This window comes from Mytilus edulis, chromosome 13 (genome assembly GCF_963676685.1).
Source record: "Mytilus edulis chromosome 13, xbMytEdul2.2, whole genome shotgun sequence".
NCBI classification, from domain to species: domain Eukaryota; kingdom Metazoa; phylum Mollusca; class Bivalvia; order Mytilida; family Mytilidae; genus Mytilus; species Mytilus edulis.
Genome location: NC_092356.1, coordinates 36,281,863 through 36,304,787, shown reverse-complemented (window position 1 = coordinate 36,304,787; position 22,925 = coordinate 36,281,863). Strand labels below are relative to the sequence as shown.

At 33.1% G+C, this 22,925-nt stretch overlaps 3 protein-coding genes across 3 annotated transcripts; 2 read left to right on the top strand and 1 right to left on the bottom strand.

Moving 5' to 3' along the window:
• The first annotated feature begins 7,172 nt into the window (after positions 1-7,172).
• LOC139501336 (neuronal acetylcholine receptor subunit alpha-6-like) lies at positions 7,173-8,601 on the top strand. Its single transcript, XM_071290381.1, has one exon. The coding sequence runs from the start codon at positions 7,290-7,292 to the stop codon at positions 8,550-8,552; it is 1,263 nt and encodes a 420-aa protein (XP_071146482.1). The 5' UTR covers positions 7,173-7,289; the 3' UTR covers positions 8,553-8,601.
• Positions 8,602-11,801: 3,200 nt separating this feature from the next.
• Positions 11,802-13,412, top strand: LOC139501011 (neuronal acetylcholine receptor subunit alpha-5-like). The gene has a single exon (XM_071289956.1). The coding sequence runs from the start codon at positions 11,832-11,834 to the stop codon at positions 13,062-13,064; it is 1,233 nt and encodes a 410-aa protein (XP_071146057.1). The 5' UTR covers positions 11,802-11,831; the 3' UTR covers positions 13,065-13,412.
• A 3,646-nt stretch (positions 13,413-17,058) lies between these two features.
• LOC139501361 (solute carrier family 25 member 35-like) lies at positions 17,059-20,372 on the bottom strand. Its single transcript, XM_071290402.1, has 3 exons — positions 19,687-20,372; positions 18,364-18,582; positions 17,059-17,744 (listed from the first exon to the last, which is right to left on the bottom strand). The coding sequence occupies exons 1-3, from the start codon at positions 20,074-20,076 to the stop codon at positions 17,427-17,429; spliced, it is 927 nt and encodes a 308-aa protein (XP_071146503.1). The 5' UTR covers positions 20,077-20,372; the 3' UTR covers positions 17,059-17,426.
• Positions 20,373-22,925: the final 2,553 nt, after the last annotated feature.

Below are 22,925 nucleotides of genomic sequence, written 5' to 3'. Positions count from 1 at the left end.
TGAGTCTATGGTATGATCAACTTAAAAAAAACGGCGAATGCTTATACTGGATCATGCTTATTGAGACGTTAGATTAATAGATATACTGACTTTTTATGTGTCTTTGCGGATCATTGGTACATGTCGTTGAAACGAAAAGAAGGCTTAATAAAACGTATGTGCGGCCATAGACCAGAAATCAACAAAATTTCAAGCTAAATTGCCTCACCTGCATTTTAATCAGCTTGATCTTTCAATTATGTCTAACGTGACGGTACCCAAATTGCACCTATTTTGACAGTTTTTTCATCTACATTTTTTTTATGATAAAGACAAAAATGTCCATTCTGTGTTTATTTTGTAGCCGTATCCTTCTTTATTATAAAGGTAAACCAATTTGATTTTTATTCCATATGGAATCATAGAAAAATTGGTCTAAACTGACCTCCAAACCATCAATGATTCTGAAACAAGGACGTATATTAGACTATTATATATGTTAGTTATACGTCCTTGTTCTGAAATGAGGAGTACCCAAATTGCATCCATGCCTAAATTCACATCGTCAAAAGTTTAATAACAGAGCTTTTGTTTAATTTCTTCAAATATTTTGAACAATTGGATATTAGTCCATGCTTACTCTTCATTATTTTTTAAATGGATACTTCACGGTAAAATATTGTATTTGCTCATTTTAAAAAGATGACGTTTTGATGACGTCGCATGGCGACGTTTCAGTACATTTTGCTTTTCAGTAAATACTTCATCTGTTGATAAATACTGTGAACGTTTTGTGCATATTTAAATAGTTTTACCTATGTTAAAAGATGTGCTTAGTATCAAATCATAAAAATACAAATTGTTTAGTCTCTATGAAATCTTGTAAGATTTTCGCTGCTACTTTTGCTAAATAGGTACAATTTGGGTACTCTGTGCAATTTGGGTACCGTTACGTTATGCAAATTCAAATCATTGAAAATATATACCATAGGACTAACATCTCTCATCTTGCAACACATCTCCGTAGACAACAGGAAGACCATCGAAGAATTGGGAACCTTCGACGCCACAAGTATGGTTGCAATGATAAAGTTTATGATAAAATTATTAGATCTAGTCCTTCCTGCAGCTCGGTGAATGTTATGCACATTTTCAACTAGTCTACTCTTCGACGTAGATGAAGTCGTCACGGATAATCGTCATTATACACCATTAAGTCTTCATGATGGTTTTCTGCCATTTAAACAACAGCAGTTGGCTGTTCTTCATAATTTGCACGAACCTTTTTTTTATGAACCCTTTAAATACTTCATTCTCACCCATTTATCCAAACAAAAACACTCGGATATTGCCAGTCACTGACTTTTCAAACCTATATATAAGCATTGGAAAAGAAGAAAAGGAGAAAATATCCGGCTTTCTAAAATTTGTTTGCCAACAAAGGTTCGAAGTCATCAAGTTGGGCAATATCCTTCATCATTAGTCAGTTCAATAGAAAATAGCTCCCTTTGTAAAAGTGTACTCTGTACATCACTTTTTTTATTGTAGTGTACCTATACCAAATCAATTGCATCTTAAATTTTCATTTACAAAAAAGCATCATTACTTGATTGACAACATATTTGTTACATTTGGAAGACGTGTTTAAAAAAAAGAATTGGCATTCCTAATGCAACAAACAGTGCTCATTTTCTTATCGACTTGTTCCTATGTTCATATGAAGCTGACTTTATACAAGAGTTTCCAAGAAAGAAAGAAGAGAAGTTGGCATTATCCTCTAACTTGACTTACCACTATATATCGATGCTGCCTTTACTAAATAATTCGAAGTGTCACGGTGACTATGTTGAACGCATCTATCCTAAAGAACGTAAGATAAAAGATACATTTAAAATTGAAAATAAGGGTGGGTTGAAAACAAAACTTAACGACAAAAAGAGTTGATTTTAGTTGCCACATTGTGAACTTTCCATTTCTATGTAACAGCATTCCAGCAGCGCCTGCAAAGAGTGTTCATGTATCTCCTAGTTCGTACGATATTCCAGGGTTTGTATGTCCTATTGTACGATTTCCTTGTTACAGGGTTGCTGCTCACACGGAAGCTTTTTTTTAAGATTTGAAATTGAAATCATCCCTTCGTAATTTTTACGGATGTTTTTACTAGTCGGTTGACCATTATGGAATAATATTCTGTTTCATAGATGCCAATGGACATGTTCCCTTTGTCGAAACAACGATTCCACCTCCCCCGAGTTGCATAAAATTCCATTATATTGACAACGATGTGTGAACAAAACAAACAGACATAATAGGTTAAAATGTCAATAATCATTATAATAGGGATACAGCAGTCAACATTGTGTTATCATCTTATTCACTGTAAAAACAAACAAATATATTAACAATCATTAACAATGGAAAAATAATACAACGACGGGATTTATCTGTATCTGTATTTCCCACTTCTGTAATATGGATGGGTACGTCACAGATTCCTTTCGAGCCACTTCATATGAAAGAAAGAAACACAAAAAGGCATACAGCTAGGCATTTGCATAAAAATGAAAGACAAGAATACATGTACAGAAATTATAAAAAAGTTACAACAGGATCTGCATACCCGTCCCGGGCACCTGAGAACCTCAGCAGTTTTTTGGTTGGGTTCGTGTTGCTTAGTCTTTAGTTTTATATGCTTTGTTTATATGATGTTGTTTGTCATTTGGTCTTTTCTTTTATTCAGTGTTATGACGTTGTCAATTATTTTCGACTTATGGGTTTGAATTTAAATTTGGTAGCTATGGTCTCTTGTGAACTTGCATTAACAGAATCACGTACACTCCCATATGTTTTGTTTGAAATTGACCAAAGAGTAAATTTTTGAATTTAAAGATACCCCAAAACCATTAATTTTACGCTTTTAAGGTGGTATGGGAGTCTAAAATAAAAATGATAGAATTTGTTCATACTTTGCCAAAACGTAGTATCTATTGATACATGTTGGAAAATATAATAAAAATGATAGGTCACCGCGCATTTTCTCAAGCTACAGGACCAGATAAAATGACACATTTTGTATGGATTATACAGGAAAAAAAACCATTTTGTGATTAGAAACTAAACAAAAAGATAGAATTGTTAAATACTTCAGGAAAAGATAGCTTTCAGACACTGCTGTGAGAATATCAAAAGAAAAGATAGGGTCACCGTACGTTTTTCTCGGCTAAAATACATAAAAGGAAAATTCCATGTAGAATCCTACAGAAAATGCACTGTTTTAGAGTTACCTCCCCTGGAAATGCTTATTTAAAACAAATTAAAAACAACCAAAAATAATTAACATTTGCAAAAATATTAATATTTATAAGTTAAATTCTTATAAATTGGTTCTTATAAATGAAAATTCACATTAAATATCTGCATTCCTGCATCAAATTTTGCTAACTTGATGGAAAATCTGGACCTTTGGTTCTCTGTTTTTTACAATCCAAGATGGAGGAAGACATCCATACCACCTTAAGCTAAAGACCTTAAAAAGAAACATTAAATATAATTTGTATAAATATTTCGGATAACAGATATCCTTAATCAGTATGATTTTGATATAAAATGAAATATATGATATATTCTGAATTTACTATAACAATCCTAAAAGTTGATACAATTTAGCCGAACCCACCAACTCTTGTACAATTTTAAATTTCAAAAATGGCGTAGGTTAGGTATTTACAACAGAGACTGCATAGGCTACTTACAAAGACAGTAATGTGCATTTACATTCTGACGTCAAACACGCTACTCTTCACTAGAGTTGATGTGAACCTTGCCATTCAGTCACAGGACTTCAAATATTTCAATCTTTTATGGGTTGATTTAAAATACATATACATGTATAAGTAAGCAATGGATGTGGTTGTAAAATTTGATAGATGCTTTTTTGTGCTTCTTTGTTAAATATTTGTTTGTTTTTGTTCTAATTGAGATTGTGACACGGAGATGACTACTTTACCCCTTTATTGACAATCTTGCATATTATGTCTGTTTTGTTCACGCATCGTTGTAAATTTAATGAAATCTGATGCGACTCTCATACAAGTAAGAGGTTCAGCGCTATAAAACCAGGTTCAATCTTCTATTTTCTACATTTGAAAATGCCTGCACCCAGTCAGAAATATTACAATTGTTTCCGTTCGTTTGATGTGTTTTATCATTTGATATTGCCTTTGATTAGGGACTTTCTGTTTTGAATTTTCCTCGGAGTTCAGTATTTTTGTGATTTTAGTTTTTTCTAAAATTTCTAACATTTGGAAAATGATAAAAAAAAAAATTAAATAGTAAGATAGAAAAGACGGTAGCAATCTCCTTTAACTATACTTTCAGCTATTTAGATGTTTTTTTCTCACTAAAAAATTCAAAATTTGGTGCCTATATGTTGAACTCATCTATCCAATCGAACTAGAGAAAAAGAATAAAACAGATATAGTTAAGTCTACCTTATATCTTCACTTACATCTATAAATTGACAATGAGGGTATAGGTTGAAACCAAATCTCAACGACAAAAGAGATGTTTCAGCTTCCCAAATGGTGAATTGTTCATTTCTGTGTAGCAGCATTTTAGCAGCGCCTGCAAACGGTGTATATCTCCCTTTTGATACGATATTCCCGGGCTTATTTCCAATCATGATTTCATTGAAAGAGGATTGCTGCTCACATAGAAACTATTAAACCAAGAGTTCCAAATGGTGAAGTTGAAATCATCCCTCCCTAAATTTTAAGGACGCCAACACGAGTTGGGTGACCGTTACGGAAAATCCGCGTTTCACGTATAGATGATATCGGATATATATATTCCGAATGTTGTAACTACAATCCCGTTCCCTTTCCATGAATGTGACCAGCTACCGAATTAGAATATTTATAATAACATGAGCAACACGACGGATACGTTCCACATGACCTGCAGGATGTGCTTACCCTACCGAATCACCTGAGTTCAACCCCAGTTTTTTGTGGGGTTCGTGTTGCTTATTCTTTAGTTTCCTATGTTGTGTCTTGTGAACTACTGTTTTCTGTTTGTCTTTTTCTTTTGTTACCATTGCGTTGTCAGTTTAATTGATCTATGAGTTTGAATGTCCCTCTATTATCTTTCGCCCCTCTTTTAAGTATATAAGGAGGACATACTCAATTAAAAAAACCTTTTCGGAAGTTAAGCTTTTAATTTTTTTACTTTCTGACACACGTAAGTTCATTTTCAAGTTGATTAATTGATGTCGACATCCTTAGATGCAAAATTTTACAAAAACACGTCGTGAAATTGTGTTTCAAACAGCTTTATAACAGCAACATGTAGTGTTGTATAAATCATTTTGATTTTATCAAAATTATTTACAATTGCTTAATTTTTTTCAGTATATGTTATAGACCATTTGATATTCAATATTCAAATTCCAGTAGAACCCTTTAGAATCAGTTTAATCGACACACTGCCAGGGCCGTAACTAGGGTTCGAATTCAGGGGAGGCAGGGGTTTGGGGGCCGCCGAATGAGGCCCCCTTGATAGGGGGTTGGGGGGCGTAGCCCCCCGCCGATTTTTTTCTCCCAGTCATTGGCTAAAAATTACCCGTTTCCCTTCGATTTCCTTACTTTAAGAAACATCAGTATTGCTCCGCAACTTTTATGCAAAAACAAGTTGAGATTGCTGTTCAGAGTGAGCCAAGGCTCTGTCTTGAATGCTGTACTTTGACCTATAATTCTTAACATAAAATACATTGTGATCGCGGATTTTTTTTTCAAAAGATATTGCTAAAACTACACGTTTTCTTTCAATTTTCTTACTTTAAGAAAGGTCAGTTTTGCTTGATCCTTGGAGCAATTTTTATGCAAACAATTATTATCTGTATTTTCAGTATTTAAAGAATTTTTTTTTAGAAACTGGTAAGTTTAAAAGACATATAATATGGATAAAGCAAGATTATAGAACGCAAGATATTTATTTTATTGAGGATCTTTCAATATTGTTGAAAGCTGAAAAGACATGTATATAATCATATGACTACAACCAGAGACTTTCTATATATATATATATACACTTTTCCTCAACTCTTGTATAGATTAAGCTACATAAATATTTTTTTGTCATGCATCCGATTTCACCTTGAGAGATGCACACGCCTGATAAAGTTAATTTGTTTAGCGAAATATTGCGTATTTCTATTTAAAATCTAACCGAACTTTTAATGTATTAATTATCGTGTTTAAGTTATATTCTTCGACATTTATATACTACTCTAGTATAAACTTAGTATAGAAACCCCCTGCTACAACGAATGGGAGTGTTTGACTTCTAAGGCATTGACCATATTGTTCTCGTACGATTGGGAGACTTAAAAAACGATCCAACAGCTGATTCAGCCGGTAACGAATTTCCGATATCTTAAAAGATTCACAATACAAAAGGAACTTCCTCTGCTTAAATAAATGAGCCCCAGCACAAATGTGAATAGTTAAGTTTTTATTCAAAATTTTCGAAAGCCGATGAAAAGTTTCATATTTGTTCTCATACGAATACTGACCCCCTGAGGGCCTCAATACTGAATAACAGACGGACGGCCACACGAAAAAAAAACAAGTACTGAAACGGTTTACTTTCGATCGAAAATCCGAAAAATGACAGACATAGGCTATCACGTATCAAGATAACAGTGTTAAAACTGTAAACTTGTGTTGTTTATAATATAAATTCAACTTATTCGTGTAAATATTGTCAATATTTTATTTTATTACTTCAAAAAAAAAAAATTGGTGTAGAAAATTCAGGGGAGGCAAACTCCCTCCCCTGAGTTGCCTCCCCTGCCTCATAGGCAGTTACGGCCCTGACTGCATATAATGAGATGACCAGAGCAGAAGAAAATTATGAAACGATTCAATATAGCTTATTGTGCAGTTCTATCTATATATCGACAAGACAATTCTTTTTTATTCAAAGAAAAACAAAAAAGTCAATGAAATAAAAAAGAAGATCGTTACAGGTGAAATTACCTCAAGTTGGGTTGAATTTAAGGTAACGTACGTCATACACGAATATCTTTTACGTTTTATACCTATAATGTTTATGTTTTTGAATCGGAACAATAAATTTCAATAGAGGTCAAGTATATTTAAATGATCGTTTGTGTATTTCATGGTTTAAAAACCTTCATAATAGGTAAGTTAAAAAGTAAATTGCAACCAAACTATTAGCAATCTATTTTAATAAATTCAAACAAATTATCTTCGGATTCTTGTTTATCGTAGTGAGTGAACCTTTCAATCATGAGGTTTTGTGAACTAGCAGTAATTTATATAACGTTTATCAGTAATATACAATTCAGCCTCACTGCCTCACATTCGTCCGTAACCTTGCTGTACGACCGATTGACTACATACAATTACAGTTATATCAGACCAGAATCAGATCTTAATACAGCAACAACAGTTGGGTTCAAGTTCTTTCTTGTGAACCTTCAAGATCTAGATGACAACAACAGCAAATTTTCTGTAACAGGGTTTTTTGAAATAAATTGGAAGGACAATAATTTAACATGGGATCCAACATATTATGATAACACAGATTCAATCCGTATTCCGTCGGGATACATGTGGAAACCTCATCTGCTTATTGGAAACCCCTATGCAGATGCTATTGTGATATCCTTACAGCAATCTACAATCCGTGTTTACTCTGACGGTTCAGCGTACTGGTACCCTGCCGATAGTTACCAGATGTCTTGTGATGCTGATGTGTCTTATTTTCCATTTGATTCTCAGACATGTGAGATCTGGCTGCTACCATGGGAGCACGATGCAAGTGAAATAAATGTGACCTTGAAACAAACCACAGTAGACTTGTCTTCTTACAATCAAAATCCAACGTGGGATTACGTTTCATCAAACGTGTATACACAAAGTAGTACAAACGGTGTCCATTTTACCATGAAATTCAAAAGAAGACCTACATTTTTTATGATTAACATTATATTTCCGATTATACTACTTGGAGTGTTGAATATGTTTGTGTTCGTGTTACCTGCTGACTCTGGAGAACGTGTCGGATTCAGTATAACACTCTTGCTGTCAATTGCCGTTTTTATGACAATCATAGCAGATTCACTGCCTAATACGTCTTCTCCAAGACTATCATCAGTGGTCGTTAAATTGAGTGTTGACCTAATAATCAGTGCATTAATGATGGTTTGCACTATCTTGGGACTAATTCTTCATCATCGAACTGATAATGTTCCTGCAACAGGATTCTGGAAGTGTTTTGTGAGGTTTCGGCAATGTTTCTTGGATTGTAGAAAGTCTAAAACGAATGCTGTACATGCCGAAAAAAACAAAATCCCCAATGGAATAGCACTTACAGATTTTGCAAATAAAACTAACGAGAATACATATGGTAAAGATGAAAAACAAGATGACGTCACATGGAAAGACATAAGAGGATTCTTAGATAAATGTTTGATTGTCTTATTCAGCAGTATTTTGATAATAGCTAATATTGGATTCTTTATGGATATCGTTGCTGGTATCAATTAGGTTCCTTGCTTTCGTTATTACTAAGTTAATAAAATATGTATTTTACTTTTGTTTGTACTAAATATGCAATGTTACACTATTGTTGTAGCTGTCTAAAATGTGTTGGTGATTTGTTAATTAGACTTTTACAAACACACCAATTCTCACGAGGGACGAGTTCATAAGAGAAATGATTTAGTTTAAATAAAACTGAACTATTAACAACTGTCATACAAGTGGGAGTTTTAGCTAGCTATAAAACCATTTTCGACCCATGCATTCTTTTCTTCGGTAAATGATTGTACCAAGTTTGGAATATAATAATTGTTTTACAGACGGATAGTCTGGAAAACAACTTTCATATTCCAGTTGGTTGATATAGTCGGAACTTGTTTTATTTTACTTCCCCATAATAGGATGTATCTTGGAGGTCAGTACTTTTGTAAGTAATTTTTAAATGTAATGCATAAATAATTCATAAAAAGGAATGATAGGAATTCAAAACTTTGTTCAAGCATCTTTGTCAATATAATGGAATTTGATGCGACTGTCGTACAAGTGAGAGGTTTAGCGCTATAAAACCAGGTTGAATCCACCATTTTCTACATTTGAAAATGCCTGTACCAAGTCAAGAATATGACAGTTGTTGTCCATTCGTTTAATGTGTTTTATCATTTGATTATGCCATTTGATTAGGAACTTTCCGTTTTGAATTTTCCTTGGAGTTCAGTATTTTTGTTATTTTACTTTTAATTTTACAGTACAGAATGGGTGTATAATATTGCTATGCATCATTTAAATTCTATGGTACATATCAGACAACAACAGCGATTCCTACGAAGAAATACTAACAACATACAAGCAATTAAAACAAAGATAGTCTGACTGTTTACAGTCATTAGGTGGTGAATATAAAACAGAAGATGTGGTATGATTGCCAACGAGACAACTGTCCACAAGAGACCAAAATGACACATACATTAACAACTATAGGTCACCGTACGGCCTTCAACAATGAGCAAAGCCCATACCGCATGGTTTACAAAAATTAAGAGGTTTTGGTATACACAAATAACTGACTGACATGCTTGTTTAAAGCCATAATATGATTTTATGTATTAATAATGTTCTCACAAACTATACCACTTTATTGTGCACACAAATCTCCCCTTTTCACTATGAACGATTATTTCTTTATCAGCTTGAGACGTAATTTTGTTACAAACTGGTCACATTTAGTTTTACATTCATATAATTTTGTTTCTTGTCCCATTATAAAATCCACTAACAATAACTATTGTTATTTTTTCTAAAGTTAGCTACCAAAGTAACACTGACTTCGTGGTTTACTCTGCAAACATCAAGCTTAGTCTTTATCATATGTACACACTCACGTATATATACTGTAAAACATCACTTCCCGCTCGTATTGTTCGATGCCGTAACGTATTTAAGAGGATACAGAGGGTGATTAAAAACAGGCAAACAACACAATTGATTCAGAATAGATTCTTGAATAATGTATAATATCAGGCTGATATTGATACAAAAAGAGGGGCGAAAGATACCAGAGGAACAGTCAAACTCATAAATCGAAAATAAACTGACAACGCCATGGCTAAAAGCGCAAAAGACAAAAGACAAACAGACAAATAATAGTACACAAAAAACAACATAGAAAACTAAAGACTGAGCAACACGAACCCCACCAAAAACTGGGGGTGATCTTAGGTGCTCCGGAAGGGTACGCAGCTGTAAGAAAGAATGGCTTTATGCAATTGATACCGCAAACATAAAAAAAGAACACAGAAAATACATTGCGCATACTAGTAGTACTATATACAATAAAATAGTTAAAGAACAAGCAACAATTTTAGGTGATTAAAAAGGTCTTTGTCGATTATTGTTCGTCTTTCGTTTGTAATGTCTTTGTCGATTATTGTTCGTCTTTCGTTTGTAATGCCTTTGTCGATTATTGTTCGTCTTTCGTTTGTAATGCCTTTGTCGATTATTGTTCGTCTTTCGTTTGTAATGTCTTTGTCGATTATTGTTCGTCTTTCGTTTGTAATGTCTTTGTCGATTATTGTTCGTCTTTCGTTTGTAATGTCTTTGTCGATTATTGTTCGTCTTTCGTTTGTAATGTCTTTGTCGATTATTGTTCGTCTTTCGTTTGAAGAGCCTTTGTCGATTATTGTTCGTCTTTCGTTTGTAATGCCTTTGTCGATTATTGTTCGTCTTTCGTTTGTAATGTCTTTGTCGATTATTGTTCGTCTTTCGTTTGAAATGCCTTTGTCGATTATTGTTCGTCTTTCGTTTGAAATGCCTTTGTCGATTATTGTTCGTCTTTCGTTTGAAATGCCTTTGTCGATTATTGGTCGTCTTTCGTTTGTAATGTCTTTGTCCTGTTTTTGTTGTTTGACTGTTCTTATTACCTCTTGGTATCATCCTACCATAACGTGTTGATGTTTGACAGCATCTCGAGAAAAAAAACATTTTAATCACACGATCGTGTGGCTTGTTCTTTAAGGATCGTATTGTATGTACCTTGTACAATATCTTCTCTGTATTTTGGACGATAGTATACACTGTATAGAATATATGCTGGTCCAATTACCAGGCTCAACAACTTATATTTCAATAGCTGTTTTGTAATCTAAAACCATCTTTCAAGGAAATCATGATAGGAAATGAAAGCTCTGAAATATCGTATTAATTCCGCCCTTCGATTAAATATTTTTTACGGTGTTGGTTACTGTACAAAAGCGTTTCAGACATACTGATTCATCTCATCATTTTAATTCACTTAAATTTATGATATACTTTGAATTTAATTTTTTTAGCCCCCTCCCCCCCCCCTAAAAAAATTAAAATTGGTAGGTTTGGTCATCCGATCATTGAGTGATAATAATAAACCGAGTTCAGTTATATGTGCATTGATACTAGTTTTTAACATTTAATTTTTACATAAGCATTTATATCTTTAAAAATAAAGAATACCGGTAACAATGTCAACTCTAACAAGCCTGTTTTTAATAATTTTATATATAATATAAAAACAAAATACACTTGAAGGGCAAATTTTTTTTTTGTTTGGTTTTAAATTATGATATATGAGTGCATTTAATTGAATAATTTATTTGGGAATAGTCAATATTAGTACGGTTCAAAACAGTTGAATAAGAAATAGAATACATTTATAACAAAGAACTCAAATCAGGTGGTATTTAAAATTTTTATTTAAAATATTTAAATGTTCAGTGTAAAAGTAAACGTTTTCATATCTATTTTCCACAATAAAAAATGAAGTATTATACACTGATTTTCTCATTGGTAATTTTTGGAACGATTAATCCTGTATATACGGCTTCGTTTGCAAATGTGTCTTCACTGTACGATGATCTTGTAAGCAGAAGTTACAAATATATTCGTCCAGAAACAGACCTTAATACGGCAACATCTGTTGGATTCAAATTCTATCTCACAAACCTTCAAGATTTAGATGAAAATACAGGACTATTTTCTGTCGCAGGATTTTTTAATATCAACTGGAGAGATAATAATCTTGTTTGGGATCGGAATTCGTACGGGGGTGGTGATATACATATGCATATGCCCACAAAACACATATGGACCCCACATATTATTTTAGGAAATCCGTACAAAGAAGGAGTTGTTATTACTTTGGAAGGTTCAACGGTATCACTTTATGAAAATGGCGATGCTACCTGGAGTCCAGCAGACAGTTTTCAGATGGCATGTGACGCCGACGTGTCTTATTTTCCCTTTGATTCTCAGACATGTCAAATGATGGTGCTACCGTGGCAATATGACGCAAATGAAATTCGTATACTTATACAATCTTACACAGTTGACACAACCTTCTACAGTGAGAACCCACAATGGGATTATGTTTCCTCTACGTTATATAATGGAAGCAGTGTCAATGCCTTGTATATTTCGATGACTTTCAAAAGAAAACCAACATTTTTCATGATCAATGTAATATTTCCAATCATTCTACTTGGAATTTTGAACATTTTTGTGTTTGCTCTGCCGGCCGATTCAGGGGAGCGTGTTGGTTTTAGTATAACTCTTTTATTGTCTATTGCCGTTTTTATGACGATCGTTTCTGATTCGTTACCATCGACATCATCACCACGATTATCGTCAGTAGGAATAAAACTCGTCGCCGATTTGACCATAAGTTCGCTGATTGTTGTTTGCACGATTTTAGGTCTTGTCATTCACCATAGAGATGACGCAAAGCCAGTCACATCGATGTGGCGACGTCTTGTTAACACATCAAAGAAATGTCGGCCCTGTAAAAAGCGTCAAAACAATGGGATTCAAGTCGGACATGCCGAAGGCGTCAAGGAAACAGAAAAACTCGGTATTCCTAATGATGATAAGGATGACGTTTCTTGGAAAGATGTCAGTAGATTTTTGGACAAATGTTTTATTGTAATATTCAGTGTCGTTTTATTCCTTGCTAACCTCAGTTTCTTTATGGACATCGTTGCTGGGGTAAACTGATCAAATCTACAGTACAATTGTGATATGAAGCTAATATCAATTATAGAGTAAGCGAACGTCATAAATAAATTATGAAGAGACATAAAATGAATATGTTAAAAGGAGAAGGAAAGGAATAGTTTGGTCTCATTCAAGCCTTAATATTTGTCAAAGATTAGTTATTGTGATAAACCACCAAAAAAAAACACCTTATATCTAAAAAAAAATGAAAAAAAACAATCTTTCTCTTTTGAAATATCAAAAAGTTTTATTTATTTATAATGCTTAATTAACACAAGGAATAAGTTCAAATGTTGATTTAATCTTTTGAAATGTTCACTAATAAAATACCGTTATAATTTCTTGTAACCTTCTTGACTTTCATCTTGAAAACATCTTATATATACGTTCAGGCATTTCACATCCAATCTTTTATGGTAATATTCTTTTCAAAGCACAAAAATGTCAGTATTAACCTCAAAAACTTACAAAACCTTTAAACAGACTTATAGTAACGATACTGTTGTCAGGTCATTTAAGATTGCATATTTTGGCTTTAATATTGATTCACTTATAGGGTCTTTGCATCGGAACAAAACACATTTATTTATTAAAATACAGTTGTTGACATGACACGAGTTATGTTCTTCTCATATATTTTATGATAGTATGATACTAAACCCCTAACGGGAGGGATTGTGCCTGATATTCATATGATGAAGACATAATCTTTCAATCAGTTGAATTGAGGTCTGGAGCTGGCATGTCAGTTAACTGCTAGTTGTCTGTTGTTATTTATGTATTATTGTCATTTTGTTTTTTTTCTTTTGTTACATCTTCTGACATCAGACTCGGACTTCTCTTGAACTGAATTTTAATGTGCGTATTGTTATGCGTTTACTTTTTTGCATTAGCTAGAGGTATAGGGGGAGGGTTGAGATCTCATAAACATGTTTTACCTCGCCGCAATTTTGCGCCTGTCCCAAGTTAGGAGCCTCTGGCTTTTGTTAGTCTTTGTTATATGATTTTTAATTTTAGTTCCTTGTGTATAATTCGGAGTTTAGTATGACGTCCATTATCACTGAACTAGTATACATATTTTCAAGGGGCCAGGTGAAGAACCCCTCCGGGTGCGAGAGTTTCTCGCTACATTGAAGACCCATTAGTGGCCTTCGGCTGTTGTCTGTACTATTGTCGGGTTGTTGTCACTTTGACACATTCCCCATTTCCTTTCCCAATTTTATGATAAGAGATAATTTATCATGTTTAGAGAAACTGTACACAACAAAAAGAATCAGCAGCTTGAGATTCACAAATAACTTAAAGTCATAAGATCGAAATCGTAATTCGAGTCCTTATAGGAGTAATTACCCTTACATGCTGATTTCCGTTGTACTCATTTCGTTGGTTTTATCTCATTCCTCGAATCATTTGATAGATAGACTGACATTTTGAACAGAAACACTGGATCTTCAAATAAGTCGAACAATTAAAATCCCTGGAGATAAATATTAAAGTTTGTTTTTTCACTTTTTTTCTGATATCTTTGGGAAAAAATGTCAGGAAAAATAATCAGATTTTTGCCCACACAGGTTCTATTCAACTTGCATATTCCTAATCGCTGGCATAAATTTTAGGCAAATTTAAGCAGCAATAAGCGATCATTCAGAGCAATACAAGTACAGAGACCAAAGGCAAATCAGATTGTTTGAAAAAACTAGGAAAAAGAGAATGATACATCTGTTCTTAGAAAATTGCATCAATGTCAATTGATGATTGAATATGTTTGAAATGAAACGAATAGTACAAATTCTTGTTCATGCGTACATGTATTTATGGCGTGTTAAACGTTGCAACTTTCACAAAAAAATAATTAAAAATGTATGTTTTGATTTTTTTTAAATACATATACGACAATTAACATAATCAAACATATTTTCAACCTTCTTGTAATTGAAAACCTCTTTTTTTTTTATCAGCCATAAGATTTAATGTAACTTTATAAGATAATTCAATTGTATAGCTCGATATAAGCAATACATGAAATTTTTTTCAGGTTTAATTTTTTGGTCAGGTGTTTTAACATATTGTAACATTAAAAGGTCTGTCTTATGGTCGTTGTCAAAATATTTACTCTGTTTATTAGCAACATATCACGATGGACAAACAAAATGTCGTCAAATACTTTTTAAATAAAGAATGGCACTTATTTATTTGGAAAGCATGAATAGAAACAAATTTGTACTGATTAACAAAATGGTTTAACTTTTGAAAAAATTAAGAAAGGGTTTCAAAATATTGTTTTTGTTTCTTACTTTGGATCCTTGAAAGATCTAACATCTGTTATACAAATAAGTGTGCATTAACACTTTTTATTGAATTGTGATTACCCTTGGTTGTTCATTTGTCACAGGGATAGGAATTTAAAGAATACCTTAGACCAGTGAATTAAATTTAATCTCGGAAGTTGCTATTGTTCGGTCTCGGTCCGTACCTCATTCGGGGCGCCGAATGGGACTCTTGTGGTTTTGTACTCAAAATTCAATTTTGTACGGACAAAAGTGTCTTTTGTTCAACAAAAATAAGTTCAGTTTAACAAAATTTGTATCATACTACAAATTTAAAATTTTGTCATACAAAATTATCTATCAGCGGACAAAAGTCACTTTTGTCATGACAAAATTCATTTTTGTTACACAGACTTGAATTTTGTTACCTAATTTGAAAATTGGGCGACAAAAGTCAATTTTGTATTCAAATTAGTTTAGTTTGGTTTCTGTGAACTAATTTGCATACAAAATCGACTTTTGTTACACAAAATTGACAAAAATGAATTTTGTCTCAACAAAATTGACAAAATTGACTTTTGTCTCAACAAAATTGACAAAATTGAATTTTGTCTCAACAAAATTGACAAAATTGACTTTTGTCTCAACAAAATTGACAAAATTGACTTTTGTCTCAACAAAATTGACAAAATTGACTTTTGTGAGACAAAATTGACTTTTGTCTCAACAAAATTAACAAAATTGCCTTTTGTCTCAACAAAATTGACAAAATTGACTTTTGTCTCAACAAAATTGACAAAATTGAATTTTGTCTCAACAAAATTGTTTTTGTCTCACGAAAGTCAATTTTGTCTCATAAAAGTCAATTTTGTCGTCACAAAAATGAATTTTGTCGTCACAAAAATGAATTTTGTCGTCACAAAATTGACTTTTGTCTCAACAAAATTGACAAAATTGACTTTTGTCTCAACAAAATTAACAAAATTGACTTTTGTCTCAACAAAATTAACAAAATTGACTTTTGTCTCAACAAAATTGATTTTTGTCTCAACAAAATTAACAAAATTGACTTTTGTCTCAACAAAATTGACAAAATTGAATTTTGTCTCACAAAAGTCAATTTTGTCTCACAAAAGTCAATTTTGCCTCACAAAATTGAATCTTACCTCACACAATTGACTTTTGTGATTTAATTTCCATATCAGGTAACACAAGTCAATTTTGTATGCAAATATGTTTATATTTGCATACCTTTTAGACAAAATTGACTTTTGTCATGACAAATATGAATTTTGTCTACAAAAATGAATTTTGTCATGACAAAAATGAATTTTGTCTACACAAATGAATTTTGTCATCACAAAATTGAAGTTCTCACAAAACAAGTCTGTAGCACATAGTTTTGTAAGACAAAAATTTAAAATGATTTTGTTATGACAGAATTGAATTTTGTACAAAACCACAAGAGTCCCATTCGGCGCCCCGTACCTCGGACATGTAAGAAATGAAAATTAATGATTAAACAAAATGCATAATATTAAGGACCGATGTCCGTGTGATGTAGGCAAAATAAAGACGAACACAAGTAATGAAAAAAAACATTATATAATTCGAGGGGAAGCTAAAAAACCGAGGAACAATCTATAATCGAAGATGCACAGAATTGTTTATATTTTTATGATAAGATCATTTAAGTATTGCTCTACAGTTCGACATAAAGATAGTTATTCTTAAAATCATTTCATTATTGTCCCCAGGAGTGTCACATAGAAAGGTCGAAAATAACAAATAGGTAAAAGGTTACATATATAAGTTACACATGTAGCAATTTTAGTGCATTAAATGCGTAAGTTTATCCGTTAATGACGTACACGTGCTTTATATCTAACAAATGCCACTTGGAAGTAGCATTTTAATGAAACAGACAGTTCAAACATTATCTAACACTTACAAGAGACTATCCAACACGATTGCATAACTGATGATTCGTTCCAGTTCTGTAAGCATTAAACATTCAGAAACATGTCATAACAGTGTTCTTTTTCATAATCGTTTAATTAAAAGTGACTTACAAATGGTTGACTCTTACAGTTTTCTATGATCTTGATTTATTCCATTTGTAATATGTGTCTCGAAAACAATCCCAAAATACTAAGCACAAAACCGTGTGTGGCCATATTCGTATCAATGATGGTTCCCAACCTTTATAAAGTCCTGCTATTCCTTCACTTCTATATGTTTTTCTAAAACAATCAGAAATGCCTTTATAATACATTCCTTTTCCAGCTTCAGTTGTTCTTTGGTTGTACAGTCTAATGCAAACGACATCAAATGGGGTCATGAAAAATGCCAAACTAATTCCGCCAACCATACTTGCTAATATTGATATCATTATACTGTCCTCATCAAATATCTGAAAAGAGTAAAGCTCGAGATTCGAATGGTGGCAAATTGTAAATAAGTTACTGCAACATCGTTATTTGAGCTATTATTTGGCAGAAATTTAAAACAAATGTTCATTAGATTTTACTTTAACCAAGTTGAAATGATCATAACTTTCTTGCAGGGTCTTCATCAATATGTTTCCTTATCTTTACATTGACCACTTAACTGACACTGACCCCTGAGCTTGAGGTAAAATATCATACCACTGAGACAACACGACGGGTACCACATGTTTAGCAGAATCTGCTTACCCTTCCGGAGTACCTGAGATAAGTTTTTGGTGAGGTTCGTGTGGCTTATTATTTTTAGTTTCCATGTTGTGTCTTGTGTACTAATGTTTGTCTGTTTGTCTTTTTCCTTTTTAGCAATGGCGTTGTCAGTTTATTTTTAATGTATGAGTTCGAATGGTATCTTTCACCCCTCTTTTAAGAAGTTTTAAGTATGTTTCTTTTTGTTATGCCCATGTATTTAAAGTCCACGTATATTGCTCTGATGTTTCATGTTTTATCCTAGCTATACTGTTGAATCTACACATCATCATATTTTTAAAAATCTATTTATTTATAAATATTCGACTTATTTCTTGCCTGTTTAGAAATTAAATATTTTTTTGTTGAAGTGAAAGCTCCGAGTTGTGCCGCTGAGCCGATGAATCCTCGCAATGTTCCAGCATGTGCTCCTCTCCAGAGCCCCTTCACGCCATCTTGTCGCACAATTTCTTTGACTGCATGATACATTGTTTTATGAGTATGTTGAAAGCCTACTGCTATCTTTGAATCGGTTTTACACTGGATATGAGTTTTGATCTGTGAATGGATAAAATATTGAGATAAAAATATACAACGACCCATATGGGTAGTAAATTAAGAAAAACAAGAATGGGTCCATAGTACACGGATGCCCCACTCGCATTATCATTTTCTATGTTCAGTAGACCGTGAAATTGGGGTCAAAACTCTAATTTGGCAATTAAATTAGAAAGATCATATCATAGGGAACATGTGTACTAAGTTTGAAGTTGATTGGACTTCAACTTCATCAAAAACTACCTTGACCAAAAACTTTAACCTGAACGAACGGACGGACAGACGGAAGGACGGACGGAAGGAAGGACGGACGGACGGACGGACGGACGGACGGACGGACGGACGGAAGGAAGGACGGACGGACGCACAGACCAGAAAACATAATGCCCCTCTACTATCGTAGGTGGGGCATAAAAACAAAATACCAGGCTTATGATTTGGTACGCCAGACACCAGCATTTAAATTGACTCTCAAACATTTGTTTTTATTCTGAGACTCTCTCTTAATTTTGATTAATCATCTGCGGTAGAATTTTGACATTTTTTTGAGAAAACCGCTTATGCTAGAAAAATTCATTGGTATAAACCTGATAATCAAAAGCTAATATTTGTTCTTAATCTTGGGTGAAATTCATGAGCTCCTTTAACCCCATGAGAAATAAAAAAATAACCTATATATATAAGAATCTTAATTTTGCACATGCAGTTATTGAGTAAAATAAAATCGACGTTACAACAGGAAAGATGTATCTTACCTTGCAAGAAGACCTATTTGTGAAATTCTTATATCAAAGTGAAAAAGGACAAAGTTATTATCGTTGTCGGAATGTAAATCATATAAGCTCATGTAATTCATGCATTAAAAAAAAATGAATATTCAAGAGAAAAGCGATGTCGAAATAAAACAACTGTCAAAGCATGTCTCATGATGTGGATCCTTAAATATACGAAAGGCAGCAATCCATGACAAACATAATAGAAAAGATATAAGTTGCAAAACTTTCAATGACAATTGATAACAGTTTGCAACATCTAAACTGTACCACTTTTATAAAATGCAATACGTACGTACATGAAATTCCAAAGAAACAAATATTTACCTACCATGAAAAATGGGCTGCCGACGGCATTACTAACTGCCCCTGAGAGTCCCGCTGCCAGCAGAGTTCTAAGAAACCCACAGAAAGTGCAGTCAACACTGTCTGTTAGTCCCATGTCAACCATAATTTGAAAAGAACCAAGTCTGGTTCCATTCATAGATATCTGGTACCCCAATGCTGGGGCAAGACCACTCTGTATTCCTCGTAATCCATCGTATTTAGCCACTGTATATAACGCATGGAAAGTATTCCGATAGAAGATTGTATATTGACCTCTAGCTTTAAGTTCGCCTTGTAACTGCATTCGTGTTTTCACTACTTCTAAAGGGTTTGTGAAACAAGCTGCACACACTGCTGCCAGTGCACCAAGACTAAATTCAGTTACGTGGTTCATTTCTCATATCCAGCTTTCAATTTATGTCTAGCTAGGTAACTGCTAGCTACTAATACCAGATAAGATTTTGAATATATATATATCACGCAGTGATATATAACTGTTAAACGTTTTTATAGTCACAAATACTACATGAACATTGAGGACATGCATATAATAAAGTTGAGTCCTCTCTAGTGTTGTATTAGACAATCATGTGATGGCGTCTATACAACTGTTGAAGGGATGATTTCAACTTTTCTTATAGGAACACTTGGTTTAACGCGGCTTCCTGATGAGCAACGACCTATATCAACCTATATAAAAGAAATTATGATAGGAAACGCAAGCATTAGTATAGCTTATCACACCATATCTTATATTTTAGATCTTTGAGTTTGAAAGTCCCGCTGTTATCTTTCGATCCTCTCATCCTCTCTTTTCAAATGGGAGCTATTTACTGCATATATGCAGAAATAATGCACAGAAAACATGAAAGTTGACAATAGGAAAATTGAAATCTTATATGTGTTGTACAATTTAGTTCTAAGATAGTTACTAGTAGTCTAGAGGTAAGTCTTGATGTTAAGCAGACTTTATATTTTTTTTTATTAAACGTACGTCAAATTGGATATATGCAATGACGATACTCTTCAAACACTAACCAAATTAGAAAATATCTATATATATAGTGGAACGTAAATTTAAAGGTTGCTGATAGCTGATTTTCGTCTGTCTCGTGAAAATCCTGTGTGTATTTTATAATATAAAATAATTAAAACAAGTCGGTAAGAAGAGGGGCACAATTGGTTCCCATAGGAGAATCGATTGTCTGTTAGAAAAAACACGTCTTTCAAACGTAAATAGTTATCAAAGGTACCAGGATTATAATTTAGTACGCCAGACGCGCGTTTCGTCTACATAAGACTCATCAGTGACGCTCATATCAAAATATTCATAAAGCCAAACAAGTACAAAGTTGAAGAGCATTGAGGATCCAAAAATTAAAAAAGTTGTGCCAAATACGGCTAAGGTAATCTATGCCTGGGATAAGAAAATCCTTAGTTTTTCGATTATTCAAAGTTTTGTAACAGGAAATTTATTAGAATGACCACATTATTGATATTCATGTCAACACCGAAGTGTTGACTACTGGGCTGGTGATACCCTCGGGGACGAAACGTCCACCAGCAGTGGCATCGACCCAGTGGTGTAAATAGTTATCAAAGGTACCAGGATTATAATTTAGTATGGTTACTTTTCCCGTAAAAAATACTGTTTTAAATCAAGAATCAAGCAGTAGTTGTTTTGCAGTTTGTTCTCCTCATACTATTTGAATTTTGATGTCACGATGTAAAAAAATAATTTGTACTTATATTTAGGTAAATGCAGAAGACAAAGCAAAAGGTTTCTAATTTGACAAAATATATAAGGAATCTGCTTTTAGATATAAAAAAAAGCACAAAAAAAAAAGCGAAACATTGTCCATTGCGTTAATTCGTTATCAACGCTTTATCTCATCAATTTTATTTTGTTGTATAACATTTTGTTTTATCATTCATACCTTTTACCATAAACAGTTTAAAAGTGTGTCTTCAAGTAAAATTGATATACATAGAATAAATACGATAATTTGAAGACAATATAGAAGAAGAAGATGTGGTATGATTGCCAATGAGACAACTCTCCACAAGGGACCAAAATGACACAGAAATTAAGACAAGTTCACTGTGTAAAAAAGTTGAAAATTAAAAATGAATGAAAAAATGCAGAAATATAATAGACTCATAATAGATCATGAATTAAAACCGAACAATTCTAATCAATATTGACATACTTGGTATATTTTTGTTGTTTGTTAGTTTCGCCATGATCCAAATCTTGACCTGACAGCTGTACATATCTCCGAGTCGTTATCTATTCGTACATTATATATGTATAAGCATGTTTACATCTAGGTAAATTAAACTGACCAGTAGCGGTATTTCATGTAAATACGTACATTTTTTTTTGTCTAAGATTTTTACTGAAGCCATATGGAAGGGGAGTTTCCCGAAACGCCGCTTTCCTGTTTTATTTTTGATGCATTAGTAAATGTTGGATACTATTCATTAAAATGCATTCCATTGTGGTTAATTGGTGATGATTTTTTAAATAACATATTTTTTTTAAAATAAAATGATTTTTCAAATAAAAAAATATGTCAGTTGTAAATAAAAATGATGATGCAATTAGTAATTCCAAGGATTTGTATAGATATACAAATCCTTGGTAATTCGAATATCTATATATATACCGCCGTGCGTTGTAGCCCAGAAGGTAAAAGAAAGAGAGGAAGACCCAAAATGACACGGAGAAGAACTGTAGAGGCAGAGGCTAGTAAATACCAACAGACATGGGGCACACTACAGAAAACTGCCAACGACAGACAAAAGTGGAAAATCTTCGTTACTGCCCTACACGCCAATGGCGTATAAGGGCAATAAGTAAAGTAAGTAGTGCGTTGTAGCGATGTTAGAATAGATTACCGATTCTGCTTAGTGTTATGAAAGCCATGTCCATAATTTCAATATGAAGTTTTAGACAGTTTGCCCTGTCCCATGATGTTTTCATTTAATAGTTACCGGTATAGTATAATCTTAAATTATGTCCTATAAATAGGACTCTAATATATAGGCCGCCGGTTACTGAACAATAAAAATATTTAGAAAAAAGAAGGGACTGACAGGCTTTTTAATTTACTGGAAAGGTTAAAGTTTCCTTTTGCGGTTTGGTCACTTCTGATGTATGTAAATATAATTATCTATAATTCCATTCTCATCTTATACTAATATCTGACATACCCTTTTTTTTTTTAGAAATAATTGATA

Coding starts and splice junctions, on each gene's coding strand:
- LOC139501336 (XM_071290381.1), top strand. CDS start 7,290: ATGAGGTTTTGTGAACTAGCAGTAATTTATATAACGTTTATCAGTAAT.
- LOC139501011 (XM_071289956.1), top strand. CDS start 11,832: ATGAAGTATTATACACTGATTTTCTCATTGGTAATTTTTGGAACGATT.
- LOC139501361 (XM_071290402.1), bottom strand. CDS start 20,076: ATGAACCACGTAACTGAATTTAGTCTTGGTGCACTGGCAGCAGTGTGT. Junction 18,583..19,686: donor TCGGCAGCCCATTTTTCATG/GTAGGTAAATAT, acceptor ATCCATTCACAG/ATCAAAACTCATATCCAGTG. Junction 17,745..18,363: donor AATATTTAATTTCTAAACAG/GCAAGAAATAAG, acceptor TACTCTTTTCAG/ATATTTGATGAGGACAGTAT.